The sequence below is a fragment of the Plectropomus leopardus genome, chromosome 8 (assembly GCF_008729295.1).
Source record: "Plectropomus leopardus isolate mb chromosome 8, YSFRI_Pleo_2.0, whole genome shotgun sequence".
Taxonomy (NCBI): domain Eukaryota; kingdom Metazoa; phylum Chordata; class Actinopteri; order Perciformes; family Serranidae; genus Plectropomus; species Plectropomus leopardus.
In genome coordinates, this window is record NC_056470.1 from 28055544 (window position 1) to 28082470 (window position 26927).

At 39.4% G+C, this 26927-nt stretch overlaps 1 protein-coding gene across 3 annotated transcripts; it reads left to right on the forward strand.

The window, feature by feature from the left end:
* The first annotated feature begins 1647 nt into the window (after positions 1-1647).
* Positions 1648-25630, forward strand: LOC121946597 (trichohyalin-like). 3 transcript variants are annotated; one of them, XM_042491241.1, is made up of 13 exons: positions 1648-1989; positions 2944-3037; positions 10956-11018; positions 11544-11682; positions 12450-12540; positions 19045-19123; positions 20216-21562; positions 22038-22159; positions 22279-22350; positions 22442-22576; positions 23658-23752; positions 23858-23952; positions 24095-25630. In XM_042491241.1, the coding sequence occupies exons 2-13, from the start codon at positions 2986-2988 to the stop codon at positions 24241-24243; spliced, it is 2439 nt and encodes an 812-aa protein (XP_042347175.1). In that variant the 5' UTR covers positions 1648-1989; positions 2944-2985; the 3' UTR covers positions 24244-25630. The 3 variants fall into 3 exon arrangements, with proteins under 3 accessions (XP_042347175.1, XP_042347174.1, XP_042347176.1); XM_042491242.1 differs by lacking the exons at positions 1648-1989; positions 2944-3037 and adding an exon at positions 7230-7799 and having other exon boundaries at positions 20216-20799; positions 20926-21562; XM_042491240.1 differs by lacking the exons at positions 1648-1989; positions 2944-3037 and adding an exon at positions 7229-7799.
* Positions 25631-26927: the final 1297 nt, after the last annotated feature.

Consider the following 26927-nt stretch of genomic DNA (forward strand, 5'->3'; position numbering starts at 1 on the left):
TCCATACTGACCATGCAGCGAACCACATCTACATATTTTCAGTAAATTAGCCTCCAGTGTAATCTCTTCACTACGCCCTGAGGAGAAAAATATCTTCATAGAAAGTCTTTTTTGTTCCTCCCTCAGTTTATCAGTCTTCAAAGAATCTCAGTTTGACTGAAGTGCAAATTGAATGTCACAAAACCCACAGCCTTCAAAAGCTAAAATAGCCAATACATTCTTATCATCACTGACATTTACAAGACATTTCTTTTTTAAAAGCCCCGTTTCATACTCCTCAGAAATGAGTCTTTTGATAATATTTTTTGACACAGGAGCACATAGGGTTCCTGCCCGTATGAGTAAATCAGTAAGTTCCAGCTCCATCCAGCTGGAGAAAATATTAGTAATGGCTGTTATTTTTCACAAATCAAACCAGATACATGTTTTTCTAGAACTTTAAGGGACTGTTTGTTATTATTTAAGGGAAAAGCATTTAAATTGAAATCATTGGTTTTTAAAAAAAACTATTTTACAGTCAGTTGTTAGAGAAGATGCCACTTATATGCATATTTGAGGGCATGTTTTCTTTAAAAATCCAGCCACCTGCAGTGATGTGCCACTTATTTATGACCAAGGATTTGGGCCATATTTAAAAAAAAAAAAATACAAATTAAAGTCATAATATTCTGAGGATAAAGACAGAATTTTGAGAATGTAAAGTAATATTAAGAGAAAATAGTCGTAATATTTTGATGAAAAAAAACTAATTTTACGAGAAAAAAGTTGTAATTTAACAGGAATAAAGTCATATTTTAACGAGAAAGGGGATATTATATTACAAAAAATATACATATATAAACATTGAATTACGACTTTTTTAAAATAAAATATGACGAATTGACCAATCCCCCCCCCCCACAAAAAAAAAAAAAATCCTTAATGGGGCCCTAAAACTATGGCAGAGTTTTAGGGCCAAATTAAGGATTTTTTAAAATTTATTTATGTTATTTTTGAGACTTCGAGAATAAAGTTGTAATACCATGAGAGTTATGCTGCAGTTTCACAAGAAAAAAAGTGTAACTTTGAATGAAAAAAAAAAGAAAAAAAGTCGTTGAAATGAAAACATTGCACAAAAACTAAAAAAAAAAAAAAAAAAAAAAAGCCAAAAGCACAGCCAGCCTACAGCCTACTTTTTGTTCTCGTATAATTACGATTATTTTCCGTTTATCCTCGTAATATTACGAGTTAATTCTTGTAATATTTTGAGTTTATTCTTGAAATATTTCGAGTTTATACTCATTCGTAAAACTATCACTTAATTCTCGCAATATTATAACTTTAGTCTCGACATTTTTTAACATGGCCCTAATCCTCCTCTGTAATAAAACAAAGCCTACTGCTGTGTTGTTGTCTAACAATATAAACACTAAACTTTCTCTGTAAACCGCTGAACCCATAACCTTTTTGGCCTTAGCTGGCTGATCTTTTTGCGGATTACTAGCCTCATGCGATTTTCTACAATGATCTGAAAAAGTGCCCTTTCCTTTTTCCGCTGACAAAAAAAACACGAATTGTCCCGTTTATTGGCCGACGTCGTGACTCGTGTGGGATATCTCCGAGCTCGGAGGAGCACCTGAAGGCAGCAGCAGGTCGCCGCCCCCTCTGCTGCCGAACAGGAGCTGTGAAGAAGCAGCCGGGCCGCAGCGACAGACTGTGGGCTAAGTTTGTCCGCCCTGGCTTTCCATCACGAGTCCACGGGGGCTTTGTTTCATTGATGAACAACGAGCGTCGGTTTAAAATTCACACCAAAAGTAGAGGCGTTAGAAACGGTCAAGCACGTCCGTGACATTTCGGATAATTTGTGCAGAGAGACAGAGAGGAGAAGAGAGGAAGAGAGCGGCGGAGCGGATAAAAGTTGACACTTGGCTGTCATGTTTGGTACTTGTTGAATAGGCTTTGTGTACATACACAACACTGGAGCCTGTGTGGGCAGCGTGCTGGGAACAGGTAGGCAATAAAACACGGACTCTTTCAATGTTTCTCTGGTTATTCTTTTACTTTGCTCGACAAACAAGTGACCTACTGCAATGCAGAGAGTGTTTTACCTTTCAGGCTTTACTGTAAACAACAGCAATGTTAGTGCTAGCTTGGTTGTTGTCAGGGTAACTCTCGTTTGTGCATTTTTTTTTTAGTAATTAGTTAACCTTTTTTGCTCATACAACATTGGAGATCCTGATCATATCAGCTTGATTTATTTCAAAACCATGCACAGAAGACAGTGAGCAAAAAAGAAGAAAGCACTCAAAAACTAGTTAAAAAAACAACAAAAAAAACCCAAAACAAACAAACTAGAAAATTACCTGAAAACTAGTTTAAAAAAAAAGTTTAAAAGAAAAATCAAAGAAAACAAGACATGGAAAAAATTGTTTAAAAGTCATAGTAATCCTGTAAAATAATTTAAAATATTGAATTTTGATTTTCCCCCCCCTAGCCTGTTTCCTTTTTCACCCTTAGACATTTTCTCTATCTTGAAAAAAAATCTACTAATTTGTAGCTCTGTGGTTTTTTGTCCTGCTGGTTTGTACGTAATCTTCAAAGGTCCCATAATGTAAAAAGTATGATTTCCATGTCTTATTTTATATAAAACAGATATAGAGGCTTTTTGATAATTGTCTGAAAAGTCTAAAATCGCTTGTTCCACAGAGAAATGCATGCAAACAAGCTTTAAGGATCTCTTTGAATTTGTGATGCCACGACTATAGGCGACAATATAAAAAGTAGTGTCCATCTTCATAAAGTATACCCTGCTATTTGCACTGACACTTCCTGCTTCTCATGTAAACGGAACAAAGAAACTGTTACACATCTCTTTTTGAATGTGAGCATATATATAATATGGGGCCTTTACGTCTCTTTTCATTTAGCTAGATAATAACTTCAAAATTCTCTCTTTGCTGTCAGGGGTCTTCTTTATCACCATGAGGCTGTGACAGAACAAGGACAATGATGGCAGAGCTGGAAATTGACCAGTCCAACCTTCCACGTGTCCAAGAAGGTAAGGACGTGCTCTCAGACGTACCCAACTTTCCGCATCTACTGACTATTTAAACCATATGGAAAAAGTGTGTGCAGGATGTAGTGTGGACTATCCTGGATAGACGTTGTTTTTGTTTAGCCCCTCCACTCCTCAGGGAGGTCAGAGGTCAGGGTCAGCTACTGAACTGCAGACATGGAGCCAACAGGGACCAAGTATTTGATTCATGGACAGCGAATATAAAGGACAGACTTGTCTAGCCGTCTGCTTTTAAGAGAGAATGAGACAGCTGACAATTTTCTATCGTCGCTTTTTTCCCTCATGAATAACTGGCCTTGGCACCAAACTGCAGCTTTTCTTCAGACCCTGTGTGTCTGTGACATATGTTTTGACTATTTGCAGAAGACACGGGTTCAGGCATACAGCTGTGCTGTATGCACAGAGCAAGGAATGAGATGGCTGTTTGGGAGACGTTATATCTGAGGGAGAAAGTGCTATCACCCAACATGAAGACTTGTACTGTAACATAAGTGAGGTTTAACTTTTTTAAAGATGAAACAGTTTGACTTGCAAGAGTCTCTTATGCAGGAAATATACCGCCCCAAACCGAATTGGGAAACATGGTAATGTAAATTTATTTTGAAAGTCACTTTGATGTACAGACCCAAACAGAGCAATCATTATTGCTCATGATGAATCGTCTGTCCAGCATGTGAAGACACTCAGAAACTGAGAAATAACAAGTTGTAGTGAAGTTTAAACAAAGAGAACGAAGGATGCGTGATGATATAGGCACATCATCGTATGGGCGGATTACTGCTTTGTAATAATGAAATATCAGCATTGTCATCAGCCTGAAATGAACATTTCTGCAGACATGACACGTGGCATAATGACAGTTTAATTGTGAGACTTAATAAGTTAAAATAGCTCAAATTTTTCCTGGTTTTGGTTATTGTTAGGATTGTCTTAAGGAGAGCATTATACAAGCCTGTTAAAGTTTTGTTTACAATGTGTTATATAAGAATAAATACGCTATGTTTTACTTGTATCCAAGGTTAAAGTAGTAGTGGGGGATGTTCTCTGCAGTTAGGTGGAAAACAAATGTTCATATATTGGCATGTTGTTGGAAATACTGTATCTTGGAAAAACCATCTGCAAAATGCCAACGGTCAAAAAACAAAGTGAAATGTTTTGTTTTGGGTTTTTTGGAAACATTCACACTCGCTGCAACAGAGTTCGTCAATCTTATACTAATGTAGCTCTTATGAACTAAATCAGTTGTATTGACTTGCATGTAAGTATTACAACGTTCCCAGGTAAGGAATGTCTAAGCTGTGGCCTGGGTGTTGAGCGTTGACTCAGTCTTTGGCATGTCCATACTAATGAATAAGCTCGAAATAGGTCTGCATGTCTTTTTATCAAGGGAGATAATTCAGCACTCTGCTCTTGTTTCCGCACACAAAGGGCACAGTGTGCCGCTTTGCATTTTTATGCTTTATCGAGCAGGAGCCAGTGCGCAAACAACACCAGTAATCACAGCAGTAAACTGCTCATTGAGACAGTTGTGGCATGTGAAGCAGGTGTCTGATCAGTATCATTTTTTCCGCTCATCATCTGCTTTTACCATACTTATTTGTCACATTGTGCTGATGTCCCCCTCTGTGTGGCATTGTGGTTGTTTATGTTTCAATTTCCTTAAGAGCTGTAGTTCCCCCGTGTCCCACTTCTCTGTCACTTTCCTCCTCATCTGACAGACTCAGCCAAGTCAACTTTCTTTGTTTTCGCTGCCCCCGTTATCAGTTCCTGTTTAGTCCCTCCCCGGGCTGCTCCTGATATAGCCTGATGTGCAGAGGGAATGCAGCTCCCACAGGAATTCCCCCACCTCCCCCCCCGTTCCTAATTTCACTCTCACCAACTGACCCAGAGTCCCATTACCCCCCTCACCTCTCTTTGTTCTCCACTGGTCCAGTACATGAAGCTGGCTGGCCCACTTCACCTAGTTTATAGCACAGCACAGAGAGCTGCAGGATGAACACACACTTAGTGGTGAAATTTAGTGCGAAAAGCAGCGAGTAGAGAACAGAACAGACCAGTGAGGAGGAGAGAGAGACGGAGAGAGGGAGACAGCGCGTGGGTGGTTGGTGGGGGATTTTGGCTGAAAATAGAACCCTTGTCATTTTCTCCTTTCGCCGGTTTCTTTGTTTGGCAGGCACTTGCCACTGCTGCTATCCAAGTGGCTGCGAAGATGAAAGAGAAATATCTGTGTTTGTGTTTCATCGGCTGCTCCCTCGAGCTGGATGCCTGAGATAATCTGCATAATTTTGTGTGCAGATTATCTGTGATTGTCTGACAGTTCTCTAATGTTGATGGAAGCTCCACTAACAGATAAAGAGCATGCATTCACCTACTGGATTCAGTAACATCAGCAAAAAAATAGCTATACATATATTTGTAATGTGGAATATTTGTGAGACAAGAGGCATTAAAAGAGGAAATAATTTACTTTGTTTTGAATGTTTGGGCTTTGAGGTCAAACGGGTCGCGGTTTCCTGCTTTATTACATCCCTTTCTCCCACAGTCTTACTGCAGAGACAGTCTGGCCACACTGTTGGGAAACCAGTACAGTGGGTGGCTGCTAATATTCAGAAATCTTATCTACTGTTTCTTAGACAATCTATGGAGCCGCTAAAGCAACATGTAGGAGGAAAAAAAACATAAATGGTGGGGGGGAAATTGATGGTGAAAAAAAATGATGGTGGAAAATGAGAGTAGAGGGTGAGAAAAAACAATGTTGATGGAAAAAAAATATATATAGTGAAAAATTGGTGATGGGAAAAAAAAATTGATGGTGAAAAAAAAATTCTCTTGAGAAAATGTTAAGAGTAAACCAGAAACAAATTTTCACCACAAATCTTTTTTCACCCTCTAACCCCCCCACCACACACACACACACACACACACACACACACACACACACACCCACACCATCAATCTACTTTCACCATTTATTTTTTCCATCATCAAAAAAAAATCTTTCACCATCTAATTCTTTTTCCCACCATCTAGCTTTTTTTCTCCCCCATATCCCTTTAGGGGCTCTGTACAATTTTACCTTTTAGTGGATCTTGGCGTCTGGTGTTCAAATGCAACAGCCAGTTTCTGTTGTCTGCCGGATCTTTGATTTTCTATCCTCTTAGGACACTGAGACGGCCTAACAGGTACCTTTCAGTACACTTATTAAGAAGCTTACAGCGCAAGATTTTGAAAACACGGAGCCTGGACTCGCACTGTGTCTCCATGTGCACACCCTGTCAGTCAAAACCTGTTTAGCAGTCATAATAACACGCTCTCCTTGTCCCTCCCCTGGAAGGGTAATGTGACCGTAGTTTAAAGGAGTTTGGAAAAACAAGTTAACCCACAATTCAGACACACCCACACACACACACACACACACTTGTGTGCGCACACACAGACAAGACTGTCATTCGCCTCCATTTTTCCCTTCCTTTCTTTCGTTACGCTTTCTGAGTTGTGCTTAAGCGTAAACTCATGTTTTGAGCTGTCAATTTGTCCTGTCGGATTAAAACCAAGCCTTGGACTTAATCCCTCCTCATTGACAGACTGGACACATAAGGGCAGAGGGGAGATCCATTTAGCGGATAGTCTCTTAAGCTCCTCGACAGGTGTAAGTGGTAATGCATGTCTGTCGTGGTATGGGTTAACTCGCAGTGTAGACTTATGTGGTCATTTATGGTGTAAACAGACCCTTTTGGTGGCTTAGTGCTGTCTGGGTGAATTCTGTGAACTTTGACTGTGGGGCCCCTGAAGACTGAAACATACCCAGAGCCTTATTCTCAGCAAGAACATAGTTTTTTTTAAGGATTTGGAGCATGGAGTTTGACTAAGTTTTACCGCAAGAATGTTCCAGAAGCTTGGTATTTTTCAGACTTCCCTATTTACAGAACTGGACAAAGAGGAGACATCCTCAGTTTCACTTGTTATATCCACTCAGATGCAGTTCTGTAAATGTTGAAATAAGGGCAGAACAATATGCCAAAAAAGCTATGATTTTGACGGTGCAATGTGAGTGGCGATTTTAGTGGGAATTGTAATTTTTGCATTCATTTTCAGTAAAAAATAACAAAAAAGGATGATAATGTGATTTTTCTGGGGTCTGTACAAAACAGCCAGGTCCCCATATACATCTGGAGTATGATTTGTAGGTGGGGGCATCTCTGTAGCACCACAATGCTTTATTTACAATGGTATCTTGTGACACATTTTACCTAAAAATTGCAGCTCCTACGATTTGGATATTGCACTTAGACATATTGCAATTTCCATAATATTTCAAATAATTTTGCAGCCCTGGTTGAAAGTGAACATTGCATTTTTGGAGCAGGTTCTCAGTTCTGGTAAAGTGCAGAAATAATAAAAGAGTATAGGACTGTGCATTTAGAAAAGTACAAATATGAACACTATAGACACTATAAACACTATAAATATGAACAAAATAGGTCAATAGCAAATGTGTCTTTGAAGAGAAAATAACACATACCAAGTTGCCTTTGAAATCACAAACTGAGCATGACGGCAAACACAGAGAAGCAGTCTTAAAGTCTGGGATGGGTCAACTGCTTGATGTCTCGTGTGTTTTCAATTAGCCACACACAGATGTTCACAGCTGTACACTGTAGACTCGATGCCACTCTTAAAATGAATCTTGAGGCCTCACGTTCGTTCTCATCGTCCATGACAACATCCAGCAAATCTTCAGCTAGTGAGTAAACTTTCAGAGTGTGTGCTTGTCTTCTGTTCATGCAATTCTTTGTTTTAAATGTGTACTTCTTCTGAGAAAGGGATCGAAATAGCACAATTGAATGCTTAAAGGAACAATGTGTAAGATTTAGGGGGATTTAGTGGCATCTAACAGAGAGGAAGAATGCAGATTGCAACCAGCTGAAACTTCTCCTGGTTAGAACTCTCTCATTGTTCAGGAGGTTTTTAGTGGGAGCTGAATTATCCACAGAGATCTCTACCTCTTCAAAACAAACAGACCAGGTGGTTAAAACTGGTTATAACACTGACAAAAGCAGCTTCATGGTGCAAATCGATGTTTCTCATATGCTGTTTGGCTGTTGAAGACAGGTCATTGGCCCAGCCCCTGCTAATGTGTGCTCACATTTTTTCTCTGATAACTTAAGATCCAAACATTTCGGAGGTTTTTACAGGGAGCGAAATTATCCACAGAGGTCTCCTCCTCTCCAAAACAAACAGGCATGATGATTTAAACTGGTAAAAATGCTTCATGCAAAAAAAAAAAAAAAATCCTTGTAAAAAAAAATGCTAATTTCTCCACTGTGCAAGGGGCTGCAAACTATGGCGTTATATGCAAAAACTTATCTAGAGCCAGCGTTTGCTTTGTCTATTCTACACTATGGTAGAAACACATGACAAAGTTACCAAAACCATGACCGTTCTTATTTTAAGGTCATGATACATTAAAGAAAACATGTATATTTAATTACATTTCTAATAATATATTCCCCATGAAAATCTCAGCTTGGACATCTCCCTTACAGTAACAGGTTTACTTGCACAGTATTCCAGATATATAATCCAGTGGATCATATTTGCACATCAGCTGTTACAGGAGTATAAAATATATACGGGCTCTCTATAACAGGGTTAAGAGCTTAAGCAAATTATTGCAAATAACATGTGGCATTTATGTGTGTCAACTCAGCTCATAAACTGAATACTTGAGTATCCTAAGCATTAAGGGCACGGATGTAAACATATAGCCGTTGTCTTCACAGAAGTGCCCAGCCTGCTCTTACACACTCAGTGGAGGGATTAACAGTAGGACAGGTGTTTTTAATTGGCCCTGCGTCTGGCTCCGGCTGCAGGCTGCTTCCCTCTGCAGTGAGCTAAATCTCCTCCTAAACCGCTGTCTTCTGTCCTTTGGAAAGCACCGTTGTATGAGTAGACGGCCCCTTCGAGGTTCCCCGATGAATATCTGAGAGATAGCGGAGCAGTTTTGTGTGGTCACACTGAGCTGCGTGTCTGCAAAGAAAGAGGAAGTGAAGAAAACAGCTGGGCCGCAGTGCTGCTGACTGTCTGTGTTTATTTTCTCCCGAGTAACTTTCTGAGTTTGTTTGACAGACTTTAAACCCCCTTGGGCTTCTGCATATAGAGGCTATCGTGGCTCATTAAGGACTACTGTAAACACTTGGCATGCCTAAAGATGAGAATAACAGTCTACAGATGCTGACGCTATTAGGACCAACGTTCAGATCAAAGTGTAACGCAAAACTGTGGGTATTTACAAGCTTATGATCGAGTCTTAAAATGTACTCAAGTCCAAACAGCAGTTAACTGTCTCTCTCGCTGACTATCCCTTTGTTTGACTTCAAACGTTTGCTTCACATAGTTGTTTAACCCATGGAAACCTGGATCGACACCATTTTTCTTGTGCTGCGTTCACTTGCCTTTACAAGTATTTAAACCTTCAAAATCTGAGCAAATCGGTTTGCTTTCTTTTGAGAACATTGGAAAAGAGGCAATGGGCAACTTGACAAGAACTATTCCACAAATTACATGAAATTTCTGTATTTGAAAAATTACTTTTTAAAAAAGCTAGGGAAAATAGCCCCTAACTGTATTCATAATTATCATGATTATACATTTATTTATTTATTTATTTTTTACATTACTATTTGTTCTTGTGTGTGTGTGTGTGTTTAAAGTTCTTTGTTTTGTTTTTTGTTTTTCAAAATTGTTAATGTAATTTTCTTGTACTTACTACTACGACTACTGCTATTTTTTATAATTGTTAAATTTATTATTATTGAGCTCATTTTGGGGCATTTCTTTTTATGTTGCTAAATGTCTTTTCCCCATGTTTTTGAAAGAAATCAAAACAATTTGTTCAGATTGCAAAGGGTTAAATTCTTGTATCTACATATATAAAGTCCCCATAAAGCTCTTTGTTAGCTTTCTGACAAAGCAGGACAAGGCTAGAGAGCATTAATGACATGAAACTGATATATTTTATGGCCGTATCAAGCAGCAGGTGGCCAGACTATACGCTCGTTGGATAGGGACGGCTCCCTCTGAGAACCAGACAGAGCTGGTGTACAATAAGCTCTAAGCGAAAGCCTCAGGATTTACAGCAACCTTACAGATTTCACTCAACATACTTTTCAGCCATCTGCAGCGGCTCCCCAGTGTAAATGGTTGCTCATAGTCATTCTAAAACTTTGCATCTTCATTTGGTAGTCATAGAGAGTGCAAACAACAAAACATGCAGCCTAAGATCTTTTAAAACACATTTTTACAGATGAGATCTTTCGTACTGATGTATACATAAATTGTGCATACACTCTGAGACACACACACACACACACACACACACACAAACACAAACAGAGCAAATCACATTATTGCTTTTTCAGAATGAGTTAGTCCTGTTGCTCTGCCGCTTCTAAACCCAATAACTTTGGGAGGACAGCTATATTTGTGACCACTCGGGTGTTGCTGTGGCACCCTGTAATGATGGGGATTTTATGAGAGCCTTTTTATATATTTAACAGGGAATTCATGCCAGAGTGGTGGATTTTTTTTCTTTTTTCTAAAGTTTTAAGGGACACTCCTCCGCCTTTGTCTGTAGAATAAACAGCCATCATAACACACAGCACTTACAACCTATTGTTTCCCTTTAGACGGCGTGTTTCACCAAAAGTGCCACAATATTGTCTCTTTTCAGCTCTTGTTTTGGATGGAGCACAGGACCATTCAAGATTGTTTTTCTGTTGTTTTAGTGATCCTCAAGCTGAGAGAACTGCTCACTTTATCAACACTCATAGTCCCCCTCCATTCATGTTTGAACACTTTTTGGGTGATAGTGAAGTGTTGCTGTCTTCTGTTGTTTCAGTGTGCCAGTGTTTTGCTGTGCTGGAGGATGGAGTGTTAGCACACAACCTGCAGGAACAGGAGAGTAAGTACAAAGTCAAGTTACCATGTAAAAGTGGCACAGCTGTACACTACAAACATGAAGTAAATTGTATAATGTGGTCTGTCTCAGCCAATCACCACTTTCTGTGTTCAGCTTTATCTTTTTATTTTGGAATTTAAGAAGGAATTTAGGTAAGGATCATACTTTGAACCTATTACTGCAAATTTCTGATTTGGGATATATTATTGTATTTTAATATCTTACTAAGGCAGACACAGATAGTTACATTGAACTTCTTGTTTCTTTTTGAACTTCTTTTTGGGTAGCTTTTGGCTTTAGCAGTCATTGTGGTTTGTCTTTGCAGCTTTGTATGGACATGTAATTTGGTTTCTGTTTGTAGAAATACTCAGAACTGACATGCCTCAAACCATGTTTAAGTTAAGCAAAGCATCTCAAAAATCAACAGATTTAGACGAGAAGTAATACAGGAATTATTTCTTTTTTTTCTCTACCATACATTAATACTGTCTTATCGGCTGCATAATTCTCTCTGCCTTGTCTCCATAGTCGAGCAATTCTATACCACCAACATCCAGAAGAACCAGCTGGTGCAGAATGACATCCGTGTAGCCAAAAGACTGCAGGATGAGGAGGAAGAGGAGCATGCCCAGCAGAGCACCCTCTTCAGACAGGCTTCCAGACAACTGTAGGTGACCCCTGCTCCCTTAAACACTCTGGCTGTGTTTCCATAAACATATTTTACGCTCATTTTCAAGTATTGAACTAAATAACATGCGTGGAAATGGCAACATTAAAAAAAAAGTTGGCAAAAACATTTTGAGGTTTGCTTGAGGAGGTTTTGGCTTTATTAAAAAAGAGATGATGTGCTTAATTGGAAATGGAAATGTAAGTTGCCAAATTCATTTTGACAGGACAAATATTTAACTCACATGACTGATTACCTCTTTCTACTGTCTGCATCTTATATTGCATTAATTTGTCTAAATCATAGACAGCGTGAAACAAGGCCACTACCAGCATGAAAGAACAATTAAAATTTGCCCAATTGAAATAAATTCCTGAAGACTTATCTTTGTTTCTTAAATAGGTGAGATAGCCAAGGTGACATGTTTTGTTTTAGGTTCTCTGCCTCTACTTCTTCTACCCTGTTTACTGGCAGATTACAGCCATGCTGAAGGCAAAGCCTACAATGTGATTTTCTAAAAAACCGTGCTTGTGTAAGCCAGTTGCATCTGCTCCAAACCAGTTGATGAAAATGTGTGCAAATTCCCATTTATTTTTTGCAACATTTCAAAATTTGGTTTAAGTTTACCTTACAGTTTAATGGAAACTACACTATTGAGATATAACTGCATGCCTTCATCATTTCCTGCATGTACCCCAACCCTACTGTAGATGTATATTCTTATTATTAAGTGTAAGAGGTCCTTCTCTTTCTTGGCTGGTTTATAGAGAGGAGGAAGACTTTGAGTATGCCCGCGTAATTCAGGAGGAGATCCAGCGCTGTGCTGAGGAGGCCCAAAGGAGGGAGCAGGAAGATGAGGTGAGCAAAACCATATGAAATCTTATTCAATTATGTCTGCAGCGAGTTTACATTTCTCAAAATAATGCATCAAGCATCTAGCAACTAATGCTGCCCCTTAAAAGTTGAAGATTGGAATCATCATTCAGAGACCCCTCGGTCCTATGAGGTTACCTCAAGTTGAGCAGTCGTTTTATTTTGTTATTACTTTTTCTGTCAGTCAGTGTGCAGTGTACTTCGAGGTCAATTTTGGTCCTCAGATTTATCTGAAGAGTGAGCTCGCTGCACTTTCTTGCTTTTTTGGTACAAGCAGCTGCCTGGTAGAAGACAGGCTTTGCCCTGTCAGGCTCTGAGATCACTTTATCTTCTGCCTTCTGCTTGAACAGTGGTGAATTAAGAGCTCACAGCAACTAAATATGATACACCCTCTATTTATTTAAAATCAGTGTGGCAAATATTATTGCAATGTTTACAATCCCTTGTCTGTGTAGTTAGCACGCATTAGCTTGGAGGGCTAACTTGGCTTGTTTCCTATATTTTTCGTGAATGTCACTGTCATCCGCTAAAACCCTGCTCACTCTCAAATTCTCTTAAAGAAAAAATATTTTCACTTGCGTGGACCTTGAGTCTGTTTGTGTTCTAGTGTATTGTAAAGTAATTTGATTTAGACAGGGCCAGTGCGCAATAAAACATTAAACTTATATAAAACAAGGAGAGATGCATTGTCCCAGGTATTAACACAGTTGCTATTTTCCACCCATAGTCCCTGGGCTGGTAGGTGGAACAATTCAGCCCATCAAATTTTTAACAAAACATACAAACTATATTCTACAGCTTTACTTTAACGTCATTCAGCTTTTAAAGTGTGAGTTAATGCACCAGTTAGATTTAAACAGATGTTTTGAACTTTAAATGCTCAAACCAGTATAATTCAGTGAAAAGAGTCCAAAGGATAGTCCTGATGTCACAAGAATCTGCTCCCACTCGTCAATTATCTACCTACCACCCACCTCCGTATGATAAATCTTTTCAATTTGGAGATCTGCAGCCATCAGTGTCTGCATAAAACTCATTATCTCTCAGTCAGTGAGCTGCCACACACAGGCTGCTGTTCTTTATTTGAGCTTTTTAAGATGAATAGACCTCGTGCTTCCACGCTCACCTCTCTTTGCCCACAAGATATAATTTAATCACTCAAATTACTAATCAACCTGTGCATGAATACTACAAACTCAATATGCATTTGATCCACTTTTACAGTGCACAACAATTGACCAGAAGCTACTTTTGTAAGGTTCAGAAGGGGCGGGTAAAACGGCTAACAGCTGCCATAATAGCTCTACTTTGCATCTGTTGTCAGAATTAGTTTCATTTAACAGTCAAAACATTATCTACTAATCATTCAGTTCAACAGATGGGCTTGAATTTATGCCAACATGCATTGACCCAAATGCAGAGAAGCTCCTTGGACAGGTCAACTCATCGGACCATTACAGAGTTAACACATAAGATAAAAAAGCATGCCCTTAGATCACCTGACTCGCATGTTTTAAAACTGTTGGAGGAAACTCAGACGGAGCGGTGAGCGTCATTTCAGTCCATTGTGAGATATGATTGCCGGAAAACAAATCTTTATTTTGGCAACAGCAAAACAATATTGTGGAAGATATAGACATTCCCCTTGGATGACTGATGCAGACAACTTTATATGGAATACATTGAAAATCAGTGTTCCTTTAGCAGTCACTCATTTTGTCATTTTTGAATTAAAACCCTTGTGGTGTTAAGCTTAGCCTGAAACCAAAAGTTGTTCTGGCTAGTAAGAAGACACAAACGTGACAGAGTTTGTAAAGAGAAATATTTTGAGGGATTTGCTTCTGAAAGAGGAACAAATCCTTTCCTGTGGGTGTTAAGTTTCTGTCAGTAACCAGAGCAGAGCGAGACGCTGTACTGAATGGACAAATTCAGCAGTGATAAAACAGAAAGTTGGGCAAAATGAATACTTAAAGTGATACTCCACCCCTGCTATATCATTTTAAGTATCAAACACTAACCCACTGTTAGCCTGAAAGTTAAAAAATAGACATTCATTAGAAAAATAACCCCCTTGACATGAAATATCTTGTTTTTAAGTGAGTCCTTAAGACAAGTATACATAAAATACAGTACATGAAGCAAAACAACACAAATAACCCCCCCCCCTACACACACACACACACACACACACACACACACACACAGACACAGACAAAAGCTTTCACAAAGTTGGCTGTAAAAAGTTGACTTCTTCGCACACAAAGTGGCTGTGGTCGGCTTGAACTCATGTCAGTTAATTAATTACAGAAGCAAGTTTTATCAAAGCACTCGTTTAAAACTTTTCACGGCACTATCTAGTTCGAGACACAATAGACTGTGTTTCTGGATAATGCTGTAATGGATTGTGTGACTCAGGAAATGTTGAAGCCTGTAGGAGTCGGTGCACAAAGCAGAAAATAGCTGCTTGTGAAGGTAGGTTAATGATTCGTTGCATCTCAAACTGCAGTACTGTGTGCAGACATAATCAGGAGGACAACCATGGCAATTCGCTCAAACTTTAAATAGCACCGGCGTTATCCGTAAACTTCAGCACATTCAGCACAGGGACTCGCAGGCTCACGTGGCACTCGGGACATACTTGTTTATCATTTAATTATCTCCCTGTTACCAGCAGGTCGGGGAGTATCATATGGTTCACTTTGCTCTCTCTTAGGACTAACTGAATCCATAATGAATGGCGGTTGCAGCAAAGTGCTGCCCTGGGCCTCTGCTGTATCCACTGTGCCGTAAGAGCACCGTACGAGCAAAGTCAGCTGTTAAACAGAGACGACCTGTCAGCTAGCCATCTGGATGATGGCTCAAGCAGTTTCTGTGGTGGTTGATTCCAGACATGGAGCATCAACCTCTTCATACAGAGCACACTCATGTGAGCACATTTAGCTTAAAGGATGCGCACACTCGACATGTGTAAAACCTCAACTGTGAAGCTTGAGGAAGAGGCAGGTGAAGTAAAAACATTGTTTAAAGTCTGATGTTTAATCAGGAGAATGACTCACTCTTAACTTTGTTACTCTTTCCATGAAGTAGTTTAACATTGTTACTGGATTTCCAAACAAGTTTGTCCAAACACTGCAGCTCAATTTAAAGTCGTTTTTTTCTGTTTTAGTTGAATGTCATCCTGATTTAAATTATGTGGTTCTGTACATGTTTTTTCAGTCTCTGTGTCTTAATTTTTTTTGGACAGCATTCGGAAATCTCAGTTTTTCGCACTTGTGTCTAAAAGAATTAATTATTGAAATCCATGGTGCCCACAGTCATGACATTCCTGTAAAAGTTTTGAAATTAGGAAAAATGAAAATGAACTGGGATTAACAGAATGTTTTGAGGAAGTTTTGAATATACATTGTTTTGGTTACGGTTTAAAATGTTGTTCTGAAACTCCCCAAACATGTCTAATATAATGCAAAATATGATTTATAACTAATTAACGAAGTACAAACATCCATGGCCCTCTCAGGATAATTTTTTAACATTTTTTTTGTTGTTGTTGTTTTTTTTTAATTAATTTATTCTACTGTGATTTTAAATATTCATATAAATTTAATGAGTAAAAAATATAAACACAACGCTTCTGTTTTTGCTTCCATTTTTCACAAGTTGATTTTTTTTAAATACACAAAAGACTTGTTTCTGTCAAATTTTGAATACAAATTTGTTAAAATCTGTGCTAGTGAGTATCATTATGACCCAGGTGTACTCTTGCATGGTCACAACAAGTGCCACTTTCAAATTTGGGGACCAGAATACAAGAGAAGAAAGTCTTGTGTGCATAAAAAATCTTAGATCTTTCTACTTGTGAAATATGGTAGCAAAAGCAAAAATGTTGCATTAATATTTTTGTTCAGTGAAGATAATACAGGGATTATTGACATTAATGTTTTCCATTTTTTTCAAGTCTGCATTCGTTGAACAGCACAAGATCTCTCCAAAAGTTTTTTCAATACAAAAACAATTCGTCTTGCACCCCAAATATGACTGAGCAACCAGATGGTTCCCATCAATCACCTCTCTGTTGTTCTAATGTTCACGCAGAAGTCCAACCCCTCAAGAAACGTCTTTATGTCTATGTAGCACACTTGTGCATTTCTGGACATCGGCTGCTTTATAAAAAACTAATCTGACTCCCGACCAATAGAAATGAAGCATTGAGCTGTGTAAGAAGTAGAGCATTGTGGGGGGAAAAAGCCAACTCTGCCACGAAACTCCCCAGCTGGTCCAGTGGATTGGTCTGCGTCACAAGGCCACGCCAGCATAATATTTTCCTTCACCCAGCAGTTTCCTTTTTAGAGACGGCTGCCTTGGACGGGCTCATAAAAGCTCCTTGTTTGGAGGATGTGAGGTCAGAGACTGTGGGGTTCATTCATCATTATTAAAGGGTTTGGGTGGAGTTAAATGTAAAAAGCCTTACTTACCTGCTCGGTTAGAAGTCATGTTAGGTTATGCAGCAAATGCTACGAGAATACATCTATTCCTGTGTGGATGTGGTAATTTCTTTTATGAGTGTTGATGTTCGGATCAAATGATGAACTATTAACACTCCCGTTGGCTTACCTGGCTTAATGACTGGATGATCAGAGGTGTTGATTAAATATTTGCCTCCCTGTAGATTGTGTCTTTAATTAAGCAACAGAAGGCTGTGCAGTTTTAAATGCCAGATCCCTGTGGCACTCCACACCTAACCTGCCATGGAAAGCTGCTAATTGTCTGCTGATGCTGGCAAAGTGGCTGACACACAACGCCCTGATTGCAAAGCAAAAGGAGCTGCGTTTGCTTTTAGTTTTGATTTATGTTGCAAATGCAGCCTGCAGAGAGATATTTCGTAGAATTCACGGGCAAGAATCTGCTGATTTGTCGGAAACATTATTAGTTCTGGCCTTTCTAAGAAAAGCAACACAGATACGTGGTGGGGGGGTTCTCCTTCAGAGGGCAGTCAAGTGTAGCAGCTCTGGTTAAGAGCAGGCATTCCCCACTGACAAGGTGTTACTTCAAGTGAAACAGTCCTGTTGTCCTGCATCTGTTGGAGGTTTTCTGGTCCAGAGTTTAGGCAGAAGGGGATTAAAAGTTTGCTCGTCTCTCACGTAGTCTCCATTGAGTCAGCCACAGCTCTGCTTGAAATAAGTAGTTTGGCCACCTAGAGCGAAGATGTCAGATTACCTCACAGTGACGCTTCGTCACCCAACATGGCTCCGCACTGCCTTCTCTGTACACATGCCAGATGTAGAACAGATTAGATTCTCTTCTTGATTTAAACTCCAAACAGGTACTGAGAGTTTAGTCCATGTCGCTATCATGTTGTAACTTGAACGCTGAGATTAAATGAAAGGAATCTTGAGTAATTGAAGGCAAAAAGCGGTGTGAGGTTAGACAGATGAAGCAGTATTCACAGTATAAGAGCAGGTTTTTATATGTTTTGGAAAGAGGATAACAAAGTAAAACCGTTCTCATGGTGAATGAAATCTGTCATTAACCAAAAGTTTCCTAAATATTTTGTTTAGGGGTAGGCTTGCCTTTTTTTTGCACAGACTGTGTTATGCTGCCATCTGCTGATTTAAAATAGCACAGCATAAATGGCACTGCAAGGCAGCTTTATTTGTTTAACATATTTCATAAAACAGGGCAATTCAAAGTGTTTTACAGAGCAATAAAATCTGAAAAATATTAAAGGATAGAGACTTACAATAAAAGAGAGAAGATATAAAAGGTGAAATTCAGCACTAAATTATTTACATTTGTCTTTAAATCACTCAAAAGTAGCAAAAGTGCAGACAAGAGGTGCAAAGATTAAAAGATTATTTAAAATGATTTAAGATCGAGTTTGAAAATGAGTTTGCACTCATTACTGGATGGAGTAGGCTGTTTAAAATAGGAACATTTTTAGTTTTGACTTAAAAGGGGTCAGAGTGTGTGTGTGTGTGTGGGGGGGGGGGGGTCCTTGGCCACTAAGCATGTCAGAGATTTATTTGGGCGCTGAGCCACAGATTGATTTATACACAAGCAGCAAGACTTTGAAATCAGTTCTCTAAATGATGTGTGACAGAACATTTTCACTCTCATGCCAACTCACGGTTGCACACCAGTGTAATAACCTGACTGCTTTCAGCAAGTGGGACATTTTGGCATTTTTTGAATGCTTTTATTGAGAAATGATTGGTTTGCTGTGATAACTAAATCCAGTTTTGAAATAAAGGTGATTACCTTATTTTGGGCAGATGACACAGGAGCAAGGGATTGTAAAAGATTCAGTCAAATATAGTTGGGAATTCTTCTCTAAGGTAAAAAGGACAGACATGTATCTACTGTATGTTATGTTTAATTATTTGAAAGACCAGCTCAGTTTCTCTGTAATCTGTATTTAGACGAAATTTCAAATGGGTTACTCAAATGGTTTTATAATGCAAAATAGCAATCAGCTTGTCTGTGTCTCCACAGGAAATAGCCAAACGAATGCAGGAAGAGGAGATGCAAAGAATCACAAGGAGAAGCAGAGGGCAGGACGGCCACAGTGAAGGTATAGTTTATGTTTTGCCATTTTGTTTAATTTTATTACATATAGCCAATAAAGTAAAAGTCAGCAATTCTTAACTACTGCCAAATTGATTTTAAAGAAATTGGTTGATTTTTACATTTGCTACTAAAAGCATGATATACTGTGTGTGAATTTGCTGAGATTGGAAGAATTACTCTAACTGTGCTTTGCTCCCAAGCTACAGCCTATGACTGTTTTATTGAAGTCTTTCTTCACTTTTATTGCAACAACGGCTTGAACAAAACATAACCTGCGTAGAGAGAGAGTGCTCCAGGGATGACATTTTTCTGGGGCCAAACTGGAAGTAAAAAAAAAAAAGAAGAAGCCAATGGGATTTTTCCGTTGGATTTTGAATTATTGGGGAAAATAATGTCTGCGCCAAACACAATTTTACATTCACACGTTTTGCTCAGCAAGATTCTCCTTTTCTACCATAACCCTTACAAGTTAACACTACTTTTATGGTTTTTGAAGCCTAAATGCACTCGCCAGAAGTAAAAAGCTAATGCGAAGCTATAAACAAAGTACATTACGGTCACATGACTTCAACATCGCCACCACTGTGAGGCTGTAAAGCTGTGTTCAGCGTGATGACACTTTCGTGACATATTTTAGGTCATAGAACAAAACATGAAAATCTCATATGCTTCTGTTAACAGCAGACTTCATTTCAGGCATCTAACCACAAACCCATTCAAATCAACTATTGACTATGAGATGAGAGAACCGGGAGGGCAAACATGCTAAATATTTTCTGGGCTCTAGGACTCATTCCTGCAGCACTCTTTTGCACTGTACTGTCACCTCCATAATGTGTTGTGTTCTGAGAAGGTAACATGCATGAACCATGTGTCTGTAATATTGTCTTGCACATGAATGTTTATCTGTATTCCAGTCTGTAAAGTTTTTTGAATGTCTATTTGTGTCGAACATTTACATAAGTTGCGTAACATGGGCTCGCTACCTTTTATACAGTGTGTTGCCTCATGATTAACTGCACATCTTCAATAGTACCCGCAAACAGCTTCACCCATCCTCCCTGCTTTTGTGTTTGCATGTTTGGCATTACTAAAGGCAGCGCCAGCGACCCTGCACTGCCACCCCCTCACCAGCACACATGCAGCAACCGTCACCAAGCGGAGAAGCAGTACTCGTCTACCTCCACCAGGTGGCAATGTTCTACTTCTGACAACCACTCAGACTTAACTGGGCCTCGGGCTGACTCTCCCAGGGGGGCAGCGGCTCAGAAAAACACAACTTCATGGTCAAATCAAGGACACAGAGATTCCATAAGGGAAATCAGGAGCGAATTTAGAGAGCGTTTGAGCGAGGATTCAGAGGACTCGGACACAGTTTTCTCTGAACAGCTCTCTGTCTGGTCCCAGAGACTGAATGAAAGACATAACACGGCACCTCCACGGCGGCAGGTGTCTTTACATCCGCCGCAAGAGAGAAACTACAGAAGTCTTTGCTCTCGCAGCAGCTTCACAGATGAGCACAGCGGCTTGGAGGAGGAGAGAGAAGAGTGGAATGAGAACTATTATGAAAATGGTGACCGAGAGAAGAGGAGGCCTAGAATTTGGGATCAGGAAAGGAACCATAGAGAGGAGTATGAGCACAGGAGCAGAAATCAGGAAAAAGACTTAAGGTTAGCTGAGGTAAGAGAAAGGCGAGTTAGTCGCAGTGAATCCGTCAGGTTACATGACAGGAGTAGACAAGGCAAAAGAGACCTAGCGAGGACCTGGAGCTATAAGGACGGTCCTGATAAACATGTCCGTTTTCAGGAGAACAGCAGGAGCTCTAACAGGCAGCAGGGTGACCCCAGCGGTGTGTGGGAGATGCTGGGCCAGATCCTCAGAGAGAGGGGCGTGCCTGTGAGGTTTGGCAGCAACGGGGCGCCACTACAAATCAGGCCTCAAAGTAGAGACAGCCAGGTGCTTCATGGGAGTGAGGTCTCCTGCAGCGACTCCCAACCACATCAGAGAGTCTTCCAGAGAGCCGCCACCACCAGGCACAGTTTCCATGGAGATATCAGGGAGAGGAGGAGATCGTCATACCAAGAGAACAGTGGGAGAGATCACAGAGAGGACCGGCACCGTAGTAACACTGAGCATGATGGAAACGGTTACGAGATTAGTAGTAGAGACTCGTATCTGGCTAACAGAGAGATGGGAGGCAGTGGAAGGTGGAAGGAGCACAGATATGACGAGAGGGAGAGAATTGCAAATAACTGCAGGGTCAAGAGGACAACTAGTGAACACAGGCGCTGGCACGGTACCATAGAAGAAAGGTTAAGCTCAGAGGAGGAGCAGGAGGTGGAGAGGCGAGTAGAGCGACCCCGTCGAAGAGCTCCACAGCGTAGCCAAAGCTTCTGCAGCAGCGGGGCTTCGACAAGGGTTGGGTCACGGCACATGGCAGCAGGTAACACCCAGAACTGCAGCCAGATCTGCAGAGGGAAAGCTTCCAAAGCTGTGTTCCCTACCTCTGTGTGCCTCTCATCTTCCCTCAATCATCATCTAATTGGGACAAATTTGGGCTTTACTGGTGACTTTGGGTGTCTTACTGAAGTGGGACATTTCCCTGCTCGAATCTATAATTCCACTACTCCTGAAATAATCAATGTGTGCTCTTTATTCTCGTCTTCATTCTTAAAGCTTGATGTAGTAGGGGAATAAATATGATGGAGCCCCTTTCAAAACCCAGCAGCGTGCCCTTACATGCTGCTTCCTCTTATCTCTCAGTGTGATTGAAATGTCCTCAGTTCCTGTACCTCCCAGCATCTGTTTCAGTACACTTGAATGATTAATCAGCAATTTTTCATGTTTTCCGCCTCTAAATTCTTGTGTATTCTCACATCAATTCCTTTGGATTTGACACTGTCATGCTTCACCCGTAGGAGCGTCATTGCAACAGACACCAGACGAGGCAAGCCTGGACCTGGGGGATCTGCAGCAGGTCCTGGAGGATGAAGAACTGGCTCACAAGCTGCAGGAGGAAGAGGAAAAGCTGTTGAGGAGGGTAAGGGATTCAAGATTTCATCACGAGCCGCTTTGAGAGTCAAGGAGGAAGCTTGTTTGATCAGTTTCTGTTTTTATTAATTTTTCTAACTTTACTTTTTTTAAAACTTTTTTTGGCAGAACTCCCACCCCTCTCCCTGTACTTCTTACCCGGCGGGAGACTTCAGAGTAGCACAAGTGGCACAGGATGAGGTGCAATAAATTGACATGTCATCGATAGACATGTATCTTATGTTTAATATCCGACTGTGTAATGATTGTTGTTGTTGTTTATTTACATTAGGAAATTGCACGCTTTATGCAGAAGCAGGAAATGAAGGCAAAGCGAAGATCTCGTGAGTTAGAAGGGCCGGCGTCGTGGCGCGAGCACAGAGCGATGATCAATCATCACGACAGAAGAGCTGCAAGAGACAGACCGGTGAGTTTGTTGAAGATGTTGAAAGTCATTGTCGTGCATGCTTTTGCCTTTAACACTTTTGTAACAGTGACTTAACTGTACAATAATTAGTGCAATAATTACAGCAGTAGTGTGCTCCTCCTCCTCTCTCCTAATTTATTCTTACGGACACCACTCATGCATGTATTTTTAACATATTCTGTTGCATGTATACATTTCCTATTTTTAATTCTGTTTATGAATATAGTTTGTTGTACATTGTGGCATAATGCACACATTTGTATATTTTAAAACCTTTACATGGTAGTTTTGTACATTGTAGTGATATATTTATGTTTTATATACTTGTGTGAGTAATTCATATTAGATGCTTCTTACTTTCATACTTCCTATTTTTACGTTCTATAATTAGTGTAAATGCTTCTGCAACAACTAATACTACTCCTGCTACTGCAATTAGAAATAATACTATATTAGATGTATTGCTATTTTTTATACTTTCATTACTATGACTACTACTACTAGTGCTATTAATACTACAAGTAGTACTTCTCCTGTACTTTTTTTGGTCAACTGCTACTTCCGCTTACTTTCATCTACAGAAACCACCCAAATGTCAAATTGTTAGGTTCTTGAAGGACATTTATGCCTCTTTTTCTACATTTTATGCCTAAAAATATTGAACATATATTACTTTAACCTTCACAGTTAACATCAACTTCTTCCTGTGACACACTTCCAGTTCAACTCGTAGCTTCTTTAATTTTAAGCAAGTTCAGCTTTCATTTCTGCCAGTTTTTCAGGTATTTCTGGCAAATTGTAATATATTTCTGCATTTTCAGCCATGGTTTTAAACTGATTTCAGCTTTAAGCATCCACAGGCATGTTCCACAGGAACATGCCTGTGGATGCTTTTCTAGTTCTCTATGTTTTACATCTGAGTGACAGTTACACATCATCACAATTTTCCCCTGGAAATTAGAGAAGTATGTCTGATTCTGCTTTATTGTTTGACACTGCAGTCCTTGCTATAATCTGTTTAGTATTGGTGTTGTAGTTTTTTTTTTTTAAAAACGAGTTACTTATATGTCCACTGCCGTAGGTCCAACGAGAGAGGCTTGACTCAGAGGGCCTTCCGTCCCCCACTGAGGACTGCTCCCCAGAGAATCAGCCACCCAGTCCCCTCTCCACTATACCGTACATTTCTCTTCATGAATACACATGAAACTGATGAATGTCTGTTTTGTAACCATGTATATTTCACCTTCTTTATATGCTGACTTACAACTGCTGCATTTACAGACAAGCCCAGCATATCCGAAACATTGCAGAGGAGCTCGACCCGACTTTCCAGGCCAGGAGGCAAAGCACAGAGAGCCTCAGACTGGGACAAACAGGTACTGGAAATATGACAAACTGCACTTCAAAAAAAAAAACCTGAACAATGGGTGAGCACTCACATGTGAATTTCCCAACTGCAAGACTGATAAAGGATTATTTTATCTTATCTTATCTTACATCCTTTTTCCTTCCATATAGGTCCAACTTGTCAGTCACTGCCCATGCCGCAGTCTGGCTTACATGACCTCCTTGAGGAGCCTACTTTCATCCCACCTACAAAACGGCAGGTGGACAAATCAGCTCGCACTAAACCCAAAGAGAAGAAAGAAAATTGCAAGCAGCAATAATTTTCAACAGATTGTGCTGCTGGAGTGCATATTTTACTTTATATTTTATAACACTAAATATCAGCTCAGCTACAGAGTTCTGATTACTTTAAGGTTGAAGCCAGCCACCCCGACTAGCACTTTAGACCAGTTGAACAAAAAGAAAGAATTGAGAGAAGTGACATTTTACAATATTTCTTGATTAAGTGAATAATGACAACACTTTGGGCTCAGGCCTTTATAATTTCCAAAGGGAAAATTTTGGGTTATTGAAGTATTATTTGAATCCTTCAGTGTTATGAGTGTTTAATTTAAAACAACATAGTTTTTTTATTTTATCTGTAACTTCTATTTGTTTTATAGTGAATATCCATCCATTATCTACAACTGCCTCTTGTTTTGTTATTTGCTCTTTAGTGGCAATGGCATGGTGCAGTTTTGGGTTTTCTCCCTCAGTTGGCAGCTGTTAATGTGGCCAATCAGAGAGAAAATCCAAACCAGCTGGTGCTTTCCAACCCAGAATCCTCTTACTGTGAGGTGACAGTGCTAAACACTGTACCACAAAAAAACAATGAAATTCCCAAATGATGAAACCAGAAGTTACTGTGATAACACTGGAGTGACATTGTTTTCGGACAAGCAGCTAAAGATCCGCTTTCGGAGTGTCCGCCAACTTTCTTTTCCAAGCAGGTCAGCAGGACTCCAACCATGTTTACAATGGTACAGTGACGATCAGATGAACTTATTTAACCCTTGTAAGTGGAAATCCCATTTTTAAAACATATTATAACTATCATCAAGTCATATGAAATCATTTTGGTTTGTCTGGATGTAACTTTATCTTTTGGGGACAGTATATGGGATAAAGTTATAGCTTAAAGATCCACTTACTAGCTTTTTGGAGGTTTCAACTGTTTCTTATGGTCATTCACAACAGAAACGAAAGATCATATTTGAACTCAGATAGCGGTTGGATATCCCCTCATCACATCACGACTAAATTTACACGCAGGTCATGTGAGGTAATCTGAGCCGGCTCCATTCACTGAGTGCAGACTGAGAGATGCAGTTGAAAAGCTTGTAAGTGGACCTTTGGTACATATCCAACTCATGTTTTGTATATTTTGCCAGGTGGATTATAATCAGTCCAGAGACAGTTATGATGCCAGTTAACATCATTATACAGAATTCTCACTTTGACAAAACGTTTGATTTTTATGCACATATATCCAGTCATTGATCTCCGTTTTTGTTTTCTTTGTATGTTCATATTACTCTCGCGTTTAAAACACTCATTTTGTTTTGTTTTTTTGTTTTATACAAATGAAACATGCCACTGCTTTAGTGGACCACTATGAATGCAATTGTTGTGTATGAAAGTGCAACAAATAAAATTAAAAAAAGCCAATTTTATTACGTGTCTTAAAAGTTAAAAAAGTACAAAACAGAATACATACTGCAGTGTAAAGCATAACATTTTAAACACATTTTAGAGTACTTAGTAAGATACCAGGCATTCATATTTAAAAAAAAACAAAAAACAAAACAGTCCAAAAAAATGCATAAAATAATAAGATAACAGTTGACATGTAAAGTGCTACAGTTCCAATGAAAATGTTACTGTATGACATCAACTGTGATGTGGTAACTCTTGTCAGGGCAACGCTCTTGAACTTTGTGGTCTTCCACCAGACATCCTTGCGCTCGACTTATGACTCATACATACTCACTGATACATTACGTGAGGTGTGGGCTAACATTTTAACCCCAAGCCCACACATCACATTTCTCAAATGTTCCATTTCAAAGATACACCCCTGTTCAGAAAAGACATACATTTGGTATAAAAAAAAGTTCCACTTGGTCTGATCTTTAGCTGCCCACTCCATTGTACAAGAAGATAAGCAAAAGCAATATGTGTTACAGGACTGACTTGGGGGGAGTTTCCACATGACCCTCAAGTCTCATTTTGACATCTCGTGTGCTTCATGTAAGTGTTTGTCATATTTGTATGAAGATTTCCCGCATGACACATACAGAAGGTATTTCAAAGATCTATGTGCAGAACATGACTAATTGTATTATCTGGCATTTAATCAGAACAAATATTACACGTGATTCTCACTGTGCTGCCAAACTCTTAGTCAAGAGGCATGTCTGAGCTTGTTTAAGTGCGGTTAAAACCTTTCACCTGCTAAAATCATAAATTAGCTATACACACTGTAGATTCCCTGGTGCTTTAACATATTGTAGGATTACCTTTTTACAAAAATGGAAACTCCCTTCTCTGGACTTTTTGACAAAATGAAGCAACTGTAGGAAAGTCCATATATTTCCTGGTAATGTTAAGTAGCGTGGAAGAGACTATGCTTTTTTTCACACGATAGATTTGTTTACAAAAGCACACAGAACTATTCATCTGTGTTCTAAAGACATATTAACCCTTCGAAACATGAGCAACTTAACAAGAAATGGCCCAAAAATTAGCTAGAAATAAGAAGTTACAAGAAAATAACTTTAAAAAATAAGCAAATTTAAAAAGACCAAAAAGAGACAAAATAATGATCTTTAAAGTGGAAAAATTGAACAATGTTTGATTCTTCTGTAATATAATTGTAATATGTAATTCTACGAATTATAATTTTTTTCCCACCTTTTTTTATTCAAGTCATTCTCTTGTCACCGTTTGTTTGTGTGTGTGTGTG